At 41.8% G+C, this 18012-nt stretch overlaps 1 protein-coding gene across 1 annotated transcript in view; it reads right to left on the bottom strand.

Annotated features, from left to right (window-relative positions):
- The window catches only part of cubn (cubilin (intrinsic factor-cobalamin receptor)), a 78697-nt gene that overhangs the window by 46754 nt on the left and 13931 nt on the right, over positions 1-18012 (bottom strand). Inside the window, exons 13-28 of the mRNA XM_076087349.1 lie at positions 17705-17823; positions 16983-17217; positions 15392-15573; positions 14935-15097; positions 13511-13701; positions 11800-11956; positions 9610-9785; positions 8945-9110; positions 8139-8364; positions 7396-7526; positions 6734-6923; positions 5517-5677; positions 4410-4591; positions 2658-2814; positions 787-968; positions 244-403 (exon numbers count right to left, since the gene is read on the bottom strand). Coding sequence (XP_075943464.1) covers positions 244-403; positions 787-968; positions 2658-2814; positions 4410-4591; positions 5517-5677; positions 6734-6923; positions 7396-7526; positions 8139-8364; positions 8945-9110; positions 9610-9785; positions 11800-11956; positions 13511-13701; positions 14935-15097; positions 15392-15573; positions 16983-17217; positions 17705-17823 — 2778 coding nt within the window. The remainder of the gene's footprint in view (positions 1-243; positions 404-786; positions 969-2657; positions 2815-4409; positions 4592-5516; positions 5678-6733; positions 6924-7395; positions 7527-8138; positions 8365-8944; positions 9111-9609; positions 9786-11799; positions 11957-13510; positions 13702-14934; positions 15098-15391; positions 15574-16982; positions 17218-17704; positions 17824-18012) is intronic.

Raw genomic sequence — 18012 nt, 5'->3', positions numbered from 1 at the left:
TGGGATAGCCAAACTATAATTTGCTCCCCCTAATTGAATAATGGGCATTCATTTGCTCCACTCTCTCCATTGCCCAGGTGCCTTCATCACAATCGAGCATTTATTTTTGAAACTTATAACTGGACTATCACAATCTTACTTTATTTTATGGGCTCATTGTATATTTTTACTTGAAAAATATTAGCGAGTACATAATTCTGTACGTTGTCTTGGCCACACCAACACAAGACATTTCTCTCTTACCATTCTGGTACCACATCATCTGGAAGCCAGACAAGGACATATAGGAGTCACTTCTGAATGCCACGGTGAGAGCTGAGCTCGTGGTGCTGTTGGCTGGGGGGGGCGCGTATCCACAGAAGGTACCAATCAGAGGAGCTTGCTCGTTGGGCCCATCAAAGAGCTAGAACAGTGATATTTGGAGAAAGTGGAGAGTATAACACATAGTCATAAAATTGTGCATTACAGTTTGAAAACAATAACAGGAACACTGTGGTAGAATACAACACAAAGAACGTGGGATATTTAAACTTGAGATTCAAAAATTGTGTTTCATCTCATTTAAGTTGAAAGAACTGTCCCAGAAAGTTCTGATAAATTAAAACCGCTGACATTGGGCAAAGGTAGAGTTCACCCTGGACAGGTCGCCAGGCTATCACAGAGACAAGACTCTCACATTCACACCCACGGACAATTTAGAGTCATCATTTAACCTAACCTAAGCTGTATGTCTCTGGACTGAGGGAGGAAGCACGAGAACCCGGAGAACAGTGTGCATCTGTGTACCTTGATGTAGTCATAGTAACAACTGATGGCTTCCAGCTCGAAGGCAGTGAAGGTGTAGTTGACAGTGTTTCCACTGCTGGCCTGGATGGTCCAGCTGCACTCAGAGTTCTCTGGGTAGTTGTTGGGAAAGTTTAGTGACTCCACCACTCCTTTGGGTCGGCCTGAGATGAGCACGCTGCATTCTGAAAACAAACAACCAAACAATAATACACAATGAAATACAATAAAAATACAAAATATAAAAAAATTTATTTGAATTGCTCACTTGGATTCTTAGGAGTTCAGTCAATATTTGCTTCAGTCATATATTATCAACATAAGAAAAAGTGCACCATGGCTTAATAATTTAATTTGTATTGACTACGTTATAATATCCTAAATGTATTAAATATGAGAACCCTTTGTCAGAGAGAGAGCGTTAGGGTCCTGGATTAATTGCAGTGCTGTCCCTGGTGTTTCTACAGTCCACCAACCTTCATCCGGGGTTAGGGTTAGGGTCACAGGACACATTCCATTTCTGACATAAGAATTGAAAAATAACTCTTATTTGTTAACTTTTTTCTCTCTTTCAACTTGAATTGATCCACAACCATTACTTCAATTGTTACGTTCTTTATTATTCTGTAATAAGCCATCTGTTGCTATTATCATTATGAAAATGGTTATTGTGTCAATTACTTTTCTACAGTATTTGTTTCACTACAACCATTGTTTTCCCCATTATACAGCAGATAAAGTATCACACATCAATTAGGATTTATGTTTCAAATAAATTGTTTGAGATGCAGCATCATTTTTCACAGTGCATTAAGAATAGGCTGCATTCTTTGTTAACAATTTTTTTTCCAGCACATCTGCAGAAATAAATATTAAAGAGTTACATTTACTCCTTTTCAAAATGTTAAGTAAGATTGTAGTTACCAGTCGCGACAGCAGGCACACACAGTGTGTGAGCCATCATGGCCAAATGTGGAGACACCTACTGTAGCAGGAACTACCAGTCTGTCCGTCCGTCCGTCCGTCCGTCCGTCCGTCTGTCTGTCTGTCTGTCTGTCTGTCTGTCTGTCTGTCTGTCTGTCTGTCTGTCTGTCTGTCTGTCTGTCTGTCTGTCTGTCTGTCTGTCTGTCTGTCTGTCCGTCCGTCCGTCCGTCCGTCCGTCCGTCTGTCTGTCCGGGGATAGAGTCTGTCATGAATTAGCATCACAACCTTGCAAGATGCAGTCCTCAAACTTTACAAGTGTGTAGTTGAGATCAAAATTAGGCCCTGATTCGGCATGGCAGCCGCTGTGATCCTATCACAAGATGGTCTCTCCGTTAAAGGGTAGTTTTAATGCTGCAAAATTTTCACCCTACTTAAGAATATTTTGGGTTAAAAATCTGTGTTTTGTCAACAGTTTTATTTACGTTTTATTCATTTTGTAATCCTGCTATCTCTCATTATGTAAAAAAACAAGTGAGTGCCAATAAGATGGTCACAGATGAACTTCCTCAAATAAAGGGAAAATGAACATAAATGTATCTAATAATAACAATATATTCATGAAGAATTGTCACATCATTATCATCATCTGTGGTCAAAAGATGTCACTCAGGTTTAAATGAAATAGAAGAAGAAAGAACCAGAAAGTTGCTTGAGATTGCAAGTGATCAACACAAGACGTTTTTTCATGAGAGACTTTTGTACTCAAGTAGAAGTAATAGTAGTCATCTGTTGAGTGCATTGCATTTGCAAGTAGCAGTCCTTTTACTCGAGTACAGTTTTGGCTACTCTGCTAAAATATGATAAAAACATCCTGAATTTACTTCAGCAACACAGAACTTTATGTTCCAAAGCTACAAAAAAATAACAAAATATTGCGTGCGTTTCCATACTGGAGGTATATGATGCGAGGAAGCCTCCTGCGCCGACGCTGCTGTCAGTGCGTAGCTTGATGTAGAGCTGATTGCTGGAAGAGCTGATGCTGCTGGGTGACTCACTGCCACACAACTTGGCCAGCTCTGGAGCATTGCTGCTGTTACCATCATATACCTGAACACACACACACACAGTCATTAGGTGGTGAAACAAGGGGAGCAAGATAAATGAATAACACCATTGATGGCATTAGCAAATAGTGAAGGAAAACTAAACTCTTGTTTGTTCGGATTTCATAAATTATTAAACACATTAAAAACACCCAAAAGAAACAAAAAATGATTGACTCAGTTAATATACAGTAATATCTAAAACGTAGTTGATAGGACAATCAACCTATATGCCTCGGTAGGTTACCGTCATCCACTCTTGCATCACACATACAGATGCGTGCACATTCATTGTACACATGCACAGGAGCCTAATTAATGTGGACCCGTTCTTAAAAGATGTTGCCCTGTAGGAAGGGTTGCCAACTGTCCCGTGTTAGTCGGAACATTCTGTAAATTGGGCTAAATTGCTTTGTCCCTTACATTGTCCTGTACTGACAGCTACTCTGCTCTGCAGATGGCACTTTTACAGATCCTAGATCTGATACAACCACAGTAGCAGATCATGTGCTGATCGCGTCAGGGTGAGATCATCTGTCATCCAATCACAGGCAACCTAATGGACATTAGTTATGTATAACAAAAATGTGCCAAATCCGGCCATAAAAAAGTTTTGGTAATGTCTGGTCTTGTTCGGTTGGTTATATGCGCAAATATTAATTTACCTGCAAAAGACAAAAAGCTGTGCGTCTACAACAAACAATGGGAAGCAAAACAGAGTCAAGCCCGTCAGCAGTGACTCAGCAAAAGCCTTCTGTAAATTATGTCATCAGGAATTCTCAATTTTATTTTGGATGATCTGTCCCTGACCGAGAATGAGTCTGCTTATTTCTGTTATCACCGATGCCTCAAACAGGGGGAATAGAAAGACATGTCCAGTATGTGTGAGATTTTTCTCTGTGTCCAATGGAGTTCAGTGCAAGTTAAATGAAGTTATGATGACAGCCGTGAAACTGCAAATGGCATACATCAAGCTCTGATGGACTGTCTGGAAAAGTATGAACTGGATATTAGACACATCCCAGCATATGTTAACTTTGAAAAACACCACTGTGTTAACAGTCACATCCGTGAACTGTGACTTGCCATGTCAGGACTTCTCTCTGGCTGTGCACAAGGACAAATAACTACTTTGATCAGGTTGCGGTGACTCACACTTTCTCAGAAAACCGTTTATTATCCGTTTGAAACTGTCAAAAGCCCTTATTGAACTGCACAGGATCCCTTCAAGTAAAATCTACACCGGTGTTTTCTTCATTACAGTGCTGTTTTTTCAATTAGGGAAATTCTGGTTAGAAGAACATTAAGAAGCCTTCAGCTGAAACATATAGAAGTTTTTGACTGAATCAAGCGTTTAGGAACTTACATATGTGTTAGGAATTGTTTATACATCAACTCTCCAGTAATGTGTTTCCCCCGTTTTATGTTTGAAGTTTTCACCACATTCCCATCAGTCCCTACAGTGTTCAAACAGGTATCCCAACACTTTCTCGATACCAATGTTTTTTGAACCTCTATATTGAATTTCATAAAGTCAATTGTTCAGCTTGTAAACTAATCATCTTAAAACAACTGCTTACTGTGAGGTACAGTACTCACAGCCAGGTAATCATAAGAGCAGGCGGTGCTGGACTCCAGGTGGAAATCAGAGAAAGAGAGGAGGAGCTGGCTGCCCTGGTTAGTCCTGATGTTCCAGTAGCACTCAGCATTAGTGTGGTAGGGCAACGGGTAGTTAGGGGAGGAAAATCCTCCAGAGGTCGTTGTCAGCAACCCTCCACAGCCTTGGAAATAGGAATGAAATCAAAGGGGCAAGTACAATGTGCAAAACGTGAACCAAAGTGACAAAGCTGAAAAGCGGTGTAAAGGGCATGATTGTTTCAACTTCATACAAAAAAGATTGTAATTTTACAAAATGTGTGTATATTCTGTAACATGTGAAGTCCAGCTATAATCACAAGTCCTCCTTTTTGGCCAATCTAATTTGACAAATGTATTGTGAATATGTTTTATTGTTATTCAAAGGAAATAAAGGGCCTTTGGCTACAGTAAGACGGCATAAACCCATATGCACTGGAAACATACAAGCCGTAGACACATTTTTGTAAGCAGCGCTGCTGAAAACTAAGAACTCTGCCATAAAGCATAAACTGACAGATGCAGACATGTTTTAAAGCTGTACAGCTTATATGGTTGACCTGCTGATAACTCCTAGCATGCAAACTGACATTAACAAAGTTCTTTTCCCTGGTCAACGTTTGTTCCCCTCGCTTGTTCAGCAAAGTGTAACATAAGACTTATATATTAGAAAGAGACTTTTATTAGTTTTATATTCGTTAGCATTAATTCTTATACAATTTATATTCTGATGCTTGTATTTAATCTTTTTTGTTGTAATTTTACTTATCTTAATTTACATTAGCCTGAATGCTGAGGTGTGATGTGTTATAAAGTATGATGCTAATCTTGTGAACAGATACAAGTACAGTATAAAAATGTGCAATTTAAGTTCAGTTGGAATAATATAACACGAATGGTAAGAATGATTCATTTCCACAAAGTTATAACATTGAGAGTATGCTTGATGAAGTACACATGAATATGGTCTAAACTGTCTCAAATTCCAGGTGGTTGTGGTCATGACTTACTTTCTCTGCTTAATGTGGCTACAAGAAGATAAGCTAACATTAAAAAAGATGAACCACTCACCAGTCTGTGTGCCATCCCAGTGGGCAGTGAATCCACCAAGCATGATGATGCTATCTGAGTGGAATCTAACCCAGAGACGGTTGCTGTGGGATACCAGGAGTGGAGGCCCCTGAGAGGCACAGAACTTACCAATCAAGGGAGACGTCTCATAGCCACCGTCCCTGCGAAAGATGGTGGACGTTTAAAATGTGAGTGGTCATATTGGACAAACAAAGACAGATGTGTCTCCTGTGTACACACACAATGTGGAGTGTCTGGTAGATGAGTGTTCAAGACACATACCCGTCACAACAGCTGCTTGATTTATGGTCGTTTCACTGCCCCCTGTCCCTAACTGCCCCACCCGCTAGCTCACCTGTTCACACTTTCGCCATCGGCCCGGCAGTTTATCTACATACTCTAATGGCAGTTCTTGAAATAGTCACAAAATGCAATCCATAGTTTTGTGTAGAAATTGCAACAAACCAAACCACAAGACTTTGATAAACACTGGTCTCTTAGTGGAAAGTCTTGGGTCTTGGGCTTGTTGGACCCATCCACCTCCCTCTATAAGTGGCCTTTTTGCTACTTAATACTACGTCACTTGCTCTGACCGTTGCTTAATCACGTGGATGCTTTTAATTCATGTGTCCACCACAAAAAAGGATCATAATTGACTTTCCATTGGCATTGTTTTCGTCCTGAGCGACACAAAAATGGACATTTTGTGTCTACGTAGAAAAAACACAATATTGCATTTCGTGACTATTTCATGACGTGCCATGATACTGGGCAGAGTATATGTCTCGGCCCATGTCCATCTGCTCCCTGTCTTAAGTGTCTCATTAAGTCTTCCAGATATTTGGCCTGCCTGTTACCGACCTGCATGTCTCTCTGCCTGTACCTTGGAATCTAATCCCTGCGTGGTTAACTCAGCCTGGTTTCTGATTTCCTCCTGTCTTTTGAAAGTGAGTAAAGACTTAGTAAAAAGAGTAAACACGTTTAACTTTATCTGCTCGGTCTCTGAACATGACAACTTACTTGATTCTGTAGCGTTACCAAAGTCAACAAACCAAAATCAGTGAGCCTTCCTTATACATCAGTATATAATTAACATGGCTGTGGAGGAACTTTAGTCACATGCAAATGGAAAGTCATGCTCTGATGTGTCTATGATGCTGACAAAAGGTCTTCTTCTCCAAAGACAGACAGATTCTACAACCTTAATTTATCCTTACCTGATCTCAACGAAGTCAAAGTTGCAAGAAGGATGGGAGCCCTCCAGCTCAAAGTTGCTGAAGTTCAGCATAATCTGCATGTTGACTTGCACTATAATCTTGAAGACGCAGTCTCTATTGTTGGGGTAGTAGTCAGGGTAGTTGGGTGAACTAAAGGAGCCTGTAGAGGAGGTGAAGGTCTCACCACAGTCTGATGAGAGAAAAACGTTTAAGCACATTCTTGTAATACGTAGTTCCTCGTTTTCATTTTATCCAAATAAAAATACACTGTACAAAGTGAAATGGAGGTTGGTTCTCTAAAATGTGGGTTTTTGGATTGAAAACATTTTCCATTCATTTGAAGGAGCTTAGGATTTAAAGGAATTAATTGGCAGAGAGAGCCTTTCGCATTATTACGTTACCTAAAGGCCGCACTAGTTTTACAACACACTTGAAGAGGGAGAGGGGAGAGGAAGGATATTCAGTTGGATGCAATCTGAAACTTTACCACAAGACACCATTAAATCTCACTGCTCCTTAAATTTGGTGTCCCAAAAAAACTCTTTTACGTAATTCACCCAAAACCAGACTGGATTACTTTTGCATTATATGTATCACATTGTCAAATAATGCCAATGCCTACTTTTCTGTGGCTTAAGGAGATGTTTATATTAATACAACACCTGTGGTGGCATTGATTGAGACATAGCTGGCAGAGAATCCCTCGGTGCCTAAGCTTGAGTCCGACACAAACAGCAGGGTCAGCAGGCTGTCAGTACTGGTGATGGAAGGAGGCACTGAACGTCCACAGTACCTGCACATACAAAGCACCCAAATCTCTTAAGTACAACAAATATTTGACACTTCGCAAAGTTCCCCAAAGAAAATTATTGTTGTATTCCATGCTGTTGTAATAGTGTTGGGGTTAGATGAGTCACCGCGAGTGAGGTTGGGAACTGTAACTATCAGTTAAAAGAACCTGTACACATGACATCTATTGCACTTCTGTCCATCCTGGGAGAGGGATCCCTCCTCTAAGGTCTCTTCCTCTTTTCTCCCCGTTAAAGGGTTTTTTGGGGAAGGCTGTTCTGATCTAACGGTTCCGGGACAGAGGATGTCGTATGTGTACAGATTGTAAAGCCCTCTGAGGCAAATTTGTGATTTTGGGCTTTCCAAAAATAAATTGAATTGAATTGAATTCAACCGCGGCTGGCCGAATCTGAGTTTGCCAGTCGGGTTTCTGTGTGATAGAGAAACAGTTCCTGTATTTTACTGCGGCAGTGAGGATATGCCTTGTTTTGAGTGTCCCTTTTTCTCTTCTTTTCTTTGCCTTTTTGTTTGACTAAGGGCTTAGCAAAGTGTTAAGTATGTATTTTTACTTTTTTAAATATATATATCTTATGTATCTCATAAATGTATCATGTACCTGCCAATCTTGGTTCCGGTCTGTACAGTGCCATTGTCGTACACCTCCAGGTAATTAAAGTTACAGTTGAGGTGGTACTCCAGGTTGAAGGAGTCGAACGACAGCCGAACCAGGTTGCCTGGGGTAACACTGATGTACCAGGTACAGTTGGCACCATGGGGGTAGTTGTTGGGGTGGCCAGGGCTTGTGATGGTGCCTGAAGGACTGGTCAGGGTATCACCACAGCCTGGTACAAAAATACCAAAATACTAATATTCATCATTTTTGCATTCATCTGCTTAGAAGTCTGCAGTACTGTGTCCAAGACTTGAGTTATAAGATTCACCTAGCTATATTTAAAGCAATGTGTTTATTCAACTCTATGCTATACATAACAAAATATTCTAAGATCATATGCCCACCCACTGGCTTCGGAAGCTTTAAACTACATTTTACACTCTTTTTACAGGGAATGGAGCTGGCTACAGGGATTCCCACCAGACTTCTTTCAGTGTTTTATTTCTGTCAGACTCAAAGAGGACTGTTTGAGATGATCCCTGTTCTTTTTTTTTTGGAACACTGTAGGAAGCTTTTGCTTCTTGCTGATTAATCTTGTTCTTGCCACAGTAAGATCTAAAATACTCAAACTAAATCAAACCACAAAAGTACAAGGATAAAAGGTGTGCGCTGCAACAGTTTGTTAACATTTGTGCTACTACTACTACTACTAATAATAATAATCATTGGTGACATACAAGAAATTAGTTCTTAACATAGGAGGCCAGTCAGAGTGGAAAACCTTTGCTAAATATAGATATTTATCTCACCCTCCAAGGCAGAGTCATAGGCTGCTTCAAATCCATGGTTGCTGACAGAGGAGTCTGTCTTAAAGCGGATGTACATAGATCTCTGTGTGGACTGGAGCCTGGGGGGAATCTCAGCTCCACAAAATGTCCCCAGAAGAGTAGAGCTAGATGTGGAGCCATCCCTCACCTGGAAGAAGACACATGCATCATTATACCTGACCCACTATGCTCAATCTATCCACCCATAATGTATGTGTTGAAAAAAGGAAAAAATTTGATTTTACGTTTTAGTGGCATAACACAAAAGCCCCTATGGCAACACAAATTGTGACATCATAGAAAACCTTTCTGATATGCTTTGTGCCACTGTGTAACCTGGTATTCTTTCAGCTCCTGGAGAGCTGCTACTACATTATTGTACTACGTTTGATAGTAGCAATAAGAGTACCATAATTGCATGTTTTTTTGATCACAATTTTTTTACTAGTGTTATCATCATAACCATTACCAACACTTAAAATAACAATAGAAAATGTAATAATAATAATAATATGAAGAAGAAGTGATGAAGAATGGTGTATTCAGTTGGAAAGTAAAACATTTGCACAAAAGAATGTTTTGTAGAAGTCAGTTTTATATTTTGGTCCAAGAGCTTGATTTACATGAAAATTGTAAAATTTGTTTACCTCAACAGAGTCAAAACCGCAGGAGTTTCCCTCAACGTCAAATGACAGGAAGTTGAGTGTGACCACATAGCCCTCTGGCTGGTTAATAACCCACTCACAGACCTTATTGTGGGGATAGGCATTGGGGTGGTAGGGAGAGCGTAGCTGCCCAGTCCCAGAGAAAATACCTCCACAACCTGGGTAGAGAAAGGGTTAATGGCGGGTCAGTTGCTAATGCTTTGACTTCTGTATGAGATAATTCCTTCATCATGATTAACGGGTGTTCCTCCTTTTTCCTGTCAAACATTACTTGTCTGAAACAAATATCAAAGACTGAATATTTCGATGACTGAATATATCCTGAATACACTAGTATGTAGTATGAATACCCAGTAGTTACTCCAAGAATTTGTCAATTCATTTAATTTGAAATCCTTCTTAAAAAAAATTGTATACGAGCTATAACCTAATGCTACCAACATCAAGGAATTATGTAAGCAAATTTAGAACACCTGAACATGAAAACACAGCTAGTCTGTCTGGACACTGGTCAGCCAGGACCCTACAGCTGTGTGGCAATACGTCGCTGACCTAATCCCGCACCAAGATGAGGTTTATTTCTTCCACCTGGACTCTCTGTAGATATCAGTGCAGGAGGGTGAAGGGAGGGAAGGCATACAGGAGATCCTGTGGCCTCTAGTGTGCCTCTGCATCCTTGCCCAATGGGGAGAATATCTCTTTTTCAGTAACAGTGAGCTGTTTCCTTGGGGGCAATGAGAGATTGGTACCGGTTTGGCACAGCTAATGCCAAAGCACTATCAGTCCCCTACCTCCTTCCATTCACCAGGTAATAATCCCTCCCTGAAGGGCTGATCCGCTGATCCTTTACCCACTCCCACATGGTCTTAGTCTACCATGCTTTTTGGGAATGAAGAAGTAACATGAACCCAGCCCACTAATCTTCTGCTTCACCACCCTGATGGCCTTTTGCCAGGAGAATGTAGATCTCCGCAGCCAGAACAACCCTGTATTGAGGGTCTACTACCAATGAAAAAGTGGCTGACTTTGTCAGTGGGAGTTAGCACAGACAAACAACCGAGTCATGGTGAAAACAACCCAGGGGACCCGCCGTAGGGTTTCTTGGGAAAGACGCTGTGGAAGTGGGGGGTCTGAGTTCTTTCTTCCAACCACGGTTAGCTCTCAACTGAAGCCACTGAAGCCAGCTGGTGTGGCCAGTCTGTGGAGCTGTCAATACAAACTGTTCACAGCCTTGCCAGAGCCTTCCCAACATCTCTTATGCACACCAACAGTATGTTGGGCCTGCTGGAGCATCTCATTTGCATATGTCCCCGACAAGGCAGATGCCACCACAGGCAGCATAAGCAGACAAGTCTTGTCTTCCCTTTTCAACCGTGACTGAGACAGCCAGAGGTGGCACCTCAACATCCTGCTCCAGCTTAGCTAGGGGCAAGGATACCTGCAGCACCTTAAGAGATGATTTTAGATGATCGAAACTTTCTGCACCATTTGAAAGGCATTGTTTGCCAAACTGGCCAGTCTCCCCGTTATCAAAATGGAAGGTCCCATTGCCCCGCTCAGCTGCAATTTAAATGTAATAGTAATATAGTAATAAACCGGTGATAGAGTGGAGGTGGTTGCTTCTTCTCTTCCTCTACCAGCTTTGCAACAACACAAACCTGACCTAGGGGGTGGTCTTCACCCTCTGAGTCAGAACACATCAATTTCCTCACAATCAGACAAATCCGACATGGGGCCTACCAGATCCAGCACCTCCACCCCTAATAGGGCAGAAGTGGGTCCTGGGTAGTGGATGAGGTTGTCCCTTGCCCCACGGAGGGCCATTGCAAACCATTTCCTGACAGCCACACCCAGGGTATGAAAGGATTCCAAACCACTACCCTTAGCAGCTCAGCCTGCTGTAGCTGCCCAATGAGACTGGGTGTTAACGAGAAAATGTCAGAGGCCTAGCCTCCCTCAATCTAGTTTATGGGTCTTGACTGGCCATGTGTGCATGGCCCAGACCTATGCAATGCACACAGTGATCATGACTATCATCCATTGGCATCCTTATCCCACAGCCCAAACACGTATGGCTCACTGGGCGTGCCATTTTCTCAAAACATATATAACAGAACAAACAACACATAAATATTACATCATATCACGTAAAATAAATGTGTGGCATCTCACCAACGGTATAGACTGCCCTGAAACCAGCCCGGCTGACTGAGCTGTCGGACTTGAAACGGATCCACAGGAAGTTGGTGGACGAGTGAATGGGCGCTGGCAGGGAGCTCCCACAGTACTTCCCTATCAGAGGATCAGTCTCCATTCTGCCATCACGAACCTGGAATGAAAGGGGATAGAAGCAGAGGTAGGAGAAGTGGGTTAAAGGCAGTGTACATTTTGTCAACTAAAACTATGCCAAACAATATTTGTTGACAACCTATTTTTCACGATGAAAACAATACGGAACCTAAATGAAAAGAAACCTTTGAAAATTTGAATTATGACAAAATCTAAAGTAACAAAAAATGTAAGAATAATGTTAAAGATTGACGCATGTAACTGCAGAATCACACACTGTAGCTCTTGATTAGTAAAACTATTTCCTCCACTGCACAAAACTTTCTCTTGTTCAGAAGTTGACTTGTCTGCTTGACGTATTGCACATTCAAGACATCTCGCATTCAGTAACATGATATCTCTGTTATCTGACGTTTCTGGTTCTTGGAAGAAAAAGATTCATGGACTTGCTATTGTAAGAAATTTGTGAATTCTAGGATGGCTGTTAACCATTTCAATCTGACAGTCTTCCTTTTGCAGTACTGGTTCTCCCATGCCTCTCTTCCCTCCCCATTATACAGCCTGGGTCTCCAGCAGAGTGATGTAGGTGTTGGCTTTCAGAAGAGACCGGTGGAACAGTGAGGCAAAGCACTGCTCCTGCCAAAGGAGGAAATGCTGCAGCCAGGCGCAGAACGCTTCATCTCCCACTCAAGCTCTGACTGCAGGTCCAAGGTGGCAGTGACTCCAGATCTGGGGCTGTCCTCAGGAGTGAAGCCAGATCTCGGTCTGTCCTCTGCAGTAAGGCAGGTCCGTTTTTGTTGGGCTGGACTCTGCTGGAGGCCCCACTAGAGTCCGAGCTGAGGGAGTTTCTATTGAACCTGCATGATTTAGTCTAATATCATCGGAATCCAACCTGTTGGCACCAATGACTAGTATTAAGAATAACTATATAGAAAAGACAATCTTCTCTCTGAGGGTCTTATTTACTGACATATAGAGGCATCCGGATTAAACTAAGACGGTTTCAGAACCAGTTAACAAATCCTCACAGACTGCAATGCTGACAGGCCAAGTTTATACACAATTTATTGGCTATAGCTTATACACTTGTAGGAAATATAGTGCCAGCCAAGCCATCATAACGAGTAAACTTTAATTTTAGTGGATCACTGTCAAAATATTTCAACTGTTTTCCTCCAACATCTGCATGATTTATGTTCTCTCTTCTATTGGTTAAAGTTAGGGAAAGAATGTGGTCTTGATGGACTATTGCAAAGTCATTGCTGATGTGAAGCGTGAGCTGGGATGTGTTGCACATCATGTGTAGACTTTTTCAATTTTAAACCAAAGTCAAATTCTTCCCAAACCTTAACCATTGCTTTCAGTGGCATGCATCTGACAACAGGTGGGACACAGGAAAATAACTCAAGTTAGGCTGGAAGAGGCATTGTTAGTGAAGAAAATCACAGATAGAGTTGTGTTTTAAAAACGTAATTCATAAAGCAGATTGTGTCTTCATGTATTTAGCAAGATATGGGGTTGAACTATTTATTAGTTATTCAAGAACATTTTGAGAAATTTACAAGGATGTAATTAATTCTTAAACAAGTCCTACCTCCACATAGTCAAAAGTGCAGCTGCTGTGACTCTCCACGTTCAAGTGAGTGAAGTTGAGGGCCACCTTTTCACCCACTGGCAACCTGATCAAATATATACACTGGCGATTGTGGGCATAGTCGTTGGGCCAGTTGGGTGATATGATGATGCCCTCACTTTCAGTGAAGGTACCACCACAGCCAGGGTCACCTAAGATACAACACATCCCAGGGTAAGGAGCTCCGTAACCAGCACAGCGTATCATATAAAGCAAGATATTGACGCTGCTCTGGATAGGAGGGCCAGATGCTGAAACTATAATTTAAGTATTTAAGGGTACAGTGAAATTAATATTGAATTGTGGGCCTCCAACATCGACACCATCAGGAAAAAGGCACCGCAGAGGTTGTGCTTCCTGCGCCAGCTCAGGAAGTACAACCTGCCTGAGGAGCTGCTGATTTTTTTTTACTCCTCTATCATCCAGTCTGTTCTCTGCTCCTCTATCGCAGTCAGGTTTGGATCGGCCACCAAACAGGACAGGAACAGACTACAACGGACTGTCAGGTCTGCAGAGAGAATCATTGGTTCCAGCTTGTCCTCCATCCTGGACTTGTACACCTCCAGAGTCAGGAAACGGGCAGGAAAGATCACTGCAGACCCTTCACACCCTGGACACAACCTGTTCCAACTCCTCCCCTCTGGTAGGCGCTACAGAGCACTGTACGCCAAAACCATCAGACACAGGAACAGCTTCTTTCCGCTGGCTGTCATACTGCACTATTACCTCCATTTGCACTAATACCTCAAATCCATTGTTATTGCTCTGTATGTTCATATATATATATATATATATACTTGTGGATATATATTTATATTGTACATAGTCCTTAAATGTTTATGCTTACATCTGTTCTACTTTGTTGTCCTTATTTCTATTCTTTTTTGTTTATTTATAATGTCCGTTGTTTATAATGTGTATGTACGTTGAGAGCAACGTAAAAACCGGAGTCAAATTCCTTGTATGCTTATGCATACATGGCCAATAAAGCTGATTCTGATTCTGATTAAAGTGTTTTGCGGCTCGTTTCAGCTTTCCAGCAGAGGACAGTACTGTGCTTTTTCCCTGGGCCTTGAACTTAGTGCTCCCTGTGCCCTCCCTTACTGACAGTCTGCGGTGAAGACTGCAGTCCACCACCACCACATAGTAATAGATCTTATATTTATTTATACTTATATACAAGAGCAACTGTAACGTAATAGTTTTTAAGTGTTTCTGATTCTGAAGACCGCTGAGACATAGAACTTGGTCCTGTCTTGTTATATTGCTCCCAAGGTAAAGAATAATCATAATCTTCCAATAAATGTCATGTGAGACAGTTATGTAATGTGTTAAATGATGACATGGTGTACACACTGTCTTACTTGGTATGCACAGTTTCTTACTTGGTGATGTTGTGTATGTAATGTGGAAGCCTCGGTCAGAGACACTAAAGTCGGAGTGGAAGTGGATCCATGCAGATGGACCAGTGGTCCGCAGAGGGGGGGGTGATGCAGTACTGCAGTACTTCCCCAGAACTGGGTCTTCAGGTAGAAGACCATCCCGAATCTACAATATTTGGCCGCAAAAGACAATAAATGGAGAAAGAATTGCATTAGGGTCGTTGCATGAAGTGGAATCACCAGTGGCATGCAGTGCACACACCTGACAAAATACAAACAACTGTGCCTGTGTTAGGCAACCAGGTAAGCAGTTGTTGGATTTGAGTGATGGAATATGCTTTAAAGAGTGTTGTTGACATTAAAACACAATTTTCAATCAAAGTGGGTTCCTTGGACAGTTGAAGTAAGTTTAAACATGAGTGTTTTGTTCATTGTTTTTACCCAATCCAGCATTTCTCACCTCCAGGAAGTCAAAGTTGCAATCAGGGTGCTGCTCCAGACTGAGAGTCCCGAATGCAAAGGTAATGAGCAGGCTGGGCTCCACTGTCACCGCCCAATAGCAGTCTCGGCTAGGAGGGTAGTTTCCAGGGTAACCAGGTGAGTTAATGTTGCCGTAGTTGGCAGTTAGTTCGCCTCCACACACTAAGATGACAACAGATTGACTTTGACCTTCAAAACTCTTTGTGAGCTGCAACACTAAAACATTTGAGCAGCTTGCTGACATTTGCAGCCCTGCAGTTCTAGATGTACAAATGGGGCTCAGTGGCCGAAGCCAAAGCCACATTACTATAATTACTATAATTACTATCATTGTAGGTTTAGGTTGTACAGTATGCAGAGTAGTTGATATATGTTGTTTTTCTTCTTTGAATTGTCTTGTGTTAGTCACAGTGTTTTGTTTGTCTCATGGTGGTTGTGGTAACCAACCCCCCCGTGACATTATTTGCATGAAACCGGACACCTGGGTCCTGTTTCAGAAAGCAGGTTTAATAAACTCTGAGCCTAAGCCTGGACTCTGAGGTGACTAACCCTGAGATGGGAAACTCGTTTTTCGGTTACAGAAAACGGATCAGAGTTTGTTCACTCTGAGTTTAGCCCGTCAGTGGAAAAAGAAAAAAAGCCATTCTCAATAGAGCACCGCCTCCACAGTCCACCATGCAAACATGTAAATAAAAGGCAGAGCGTCAATAAGTTAACTTAGTATTGTCCATCATTTACCAGACTATGAAGTTGGCAAATCTGCTGCGTATTAAGCTGTGGCCTACATTACATTTTAAATATATACAGTATGTTCAGCTTGAATATGATGGGGACAAAACACAGAAGCCAACTGAAGAAGAAAAATATATTTAAAGATTTAAAAAATATATATCGATCAATAGACATAAGAGACACAATTGTAAACGCACAATCTGAATCATTCATAATGTGTTTGGTCATTTATTCATTCATTAATCAGTGACAGCTGACATCAACTGTGTGCATGGAGTCACAGTGTTTTATATTTATATGAAAAAAAACTCCTACTCGCAAAAAGAAGGCAGAGGTTTCATTCTGAGCTGAGGGTGACTTGACTCTTTGTGATATTTAAACGTGAGGGCAAGAAAAAAAGCCGTTCAACTCATAAAAGCAGTAACTTTAGATTTTCCCTGAGTAACACAATATAATGTCCAACCAGGATTTACATTCTGACAGACCTTTAACACCCGTTTTGATACGGACTGAATGAATGAAGAAATGAAACAGTGTGTCTGTCTCTGTAAGAGGGAGGAGAGAGAGAGAAAATCAGGGTGTGTTTAAGGAAACCTACTAGTGAGCAGGTCAGATTCACAGAGTCGGTTTCCATTGTAACAGATTCACCATGGTAAGAGGAATAAGAAGTGAAGTTTCCCTCATCTCAGGGTTAACTTGCTCAGAGGGTTTCAGGCTTTCTGGAACAGGGCCCTGGTGACCTCTCAACAAGGCATTATATGTCACGTGTGTGAGTTCAGTAAGTTCAAACTTTGAAGGATTACTCATGAACCAAACCAGAGCAGATGAAACACCCCTACCTGGGTCCTGAGACTGCCAAGCAACTGTGAAGCCACCCGCACTGACAGAATGGTCCGAGCGAAACCAGAAATATAGGGAATTGTGGGAGCTGTAGAGCTCCTGTGGGTTATTTTGGCCGCAGTATTTTCCAATCATGTAAGCAGAGGCACTGTCTCCATCATGAATCTGAAGGAAGTCATAGTTGCAGTTGGAGCTGCTCTCCAGATCAAAGAAAGGAAAGGTAATATGCAGAATCTAAAGGAGAGAGAACACAAAAGTCAAAGGCTCTCAGTCAATCTGCCACATTTCAATATAGTCACATCCACTAATGACGATCTCTTTCTTTTTTAGCTTGTTGTTTTGGTATCAGAGCACAGAAGCTGCTCTGCTCTGATCACATGGCTGTACACTGCCTGCCCAGCACACACGGTTTAGTGAACATCCAGCAGCTACACCACAGTCAGCAGTTGGGGAAGACTAAACCAGAACTGCAAGACCCCAATCAGTTATTGATGTAGCTCCCTGATTGTTAGACAGGTAAGCCACCAAATGTATTGTTCACACAAGCCAATGTAGCGCTTCCAGGGCTGTTACTGTGAAAAGGAAAGTGATCTCAGCCGAGCTTACAACACCGTGATCCATGCAGAGGACGTCCTCTGGACCTTACAACTACCTGTCCAGAATGACATGACAAAAAGAAAGTCAAGTGAGAGTAAATGAGAGTAACAGGACTGCAGCTGACCTTGTTAGGTTCAATGCGAATCACCCAGGCACAGCTGACCTGGTGATCATATTCATCATGACCTGGGGTGTTGGGATGACTGAAGGAACCAGCAGGGCCAGTCAGGTAACCTCCACACACTGTCAACACACATACATCGATTTATGCAAACAGATTACAGTGTAGTGAAATTTAACAATAAAGGTCTATTAGAACAGAACAACTGGTTTGTATCCAGTCCCTTAACTCCTTCATGTGTCTCTGCACATCCATTCTACTCTCTTCTTCTTTTCCTTGCCTTTCTCCATCTCCTTATGGCCCATCCCTCC

This window comes from Anarhichas minor, unplaced genomic scaffold, assembly GCF_050575085.1.
Source record: "Anarhichas minor isolate MPS153535 unplaced genomic scaffold, ASM5057508v1 ptg000001l, whole genome shotgun sequence".
Taxonomy (NCBI): Eukaryota; Metazoa; Chordata; class Actinopteri; order Perciformes; family Anarhichadidae; genus Anarhichas; species Anarhichas minor.
The sequence above is the reverse complement of the archived record's forward strand: the minus strand, read 5'-3'. Positions and strand labels throughout refer to the sequence as shown.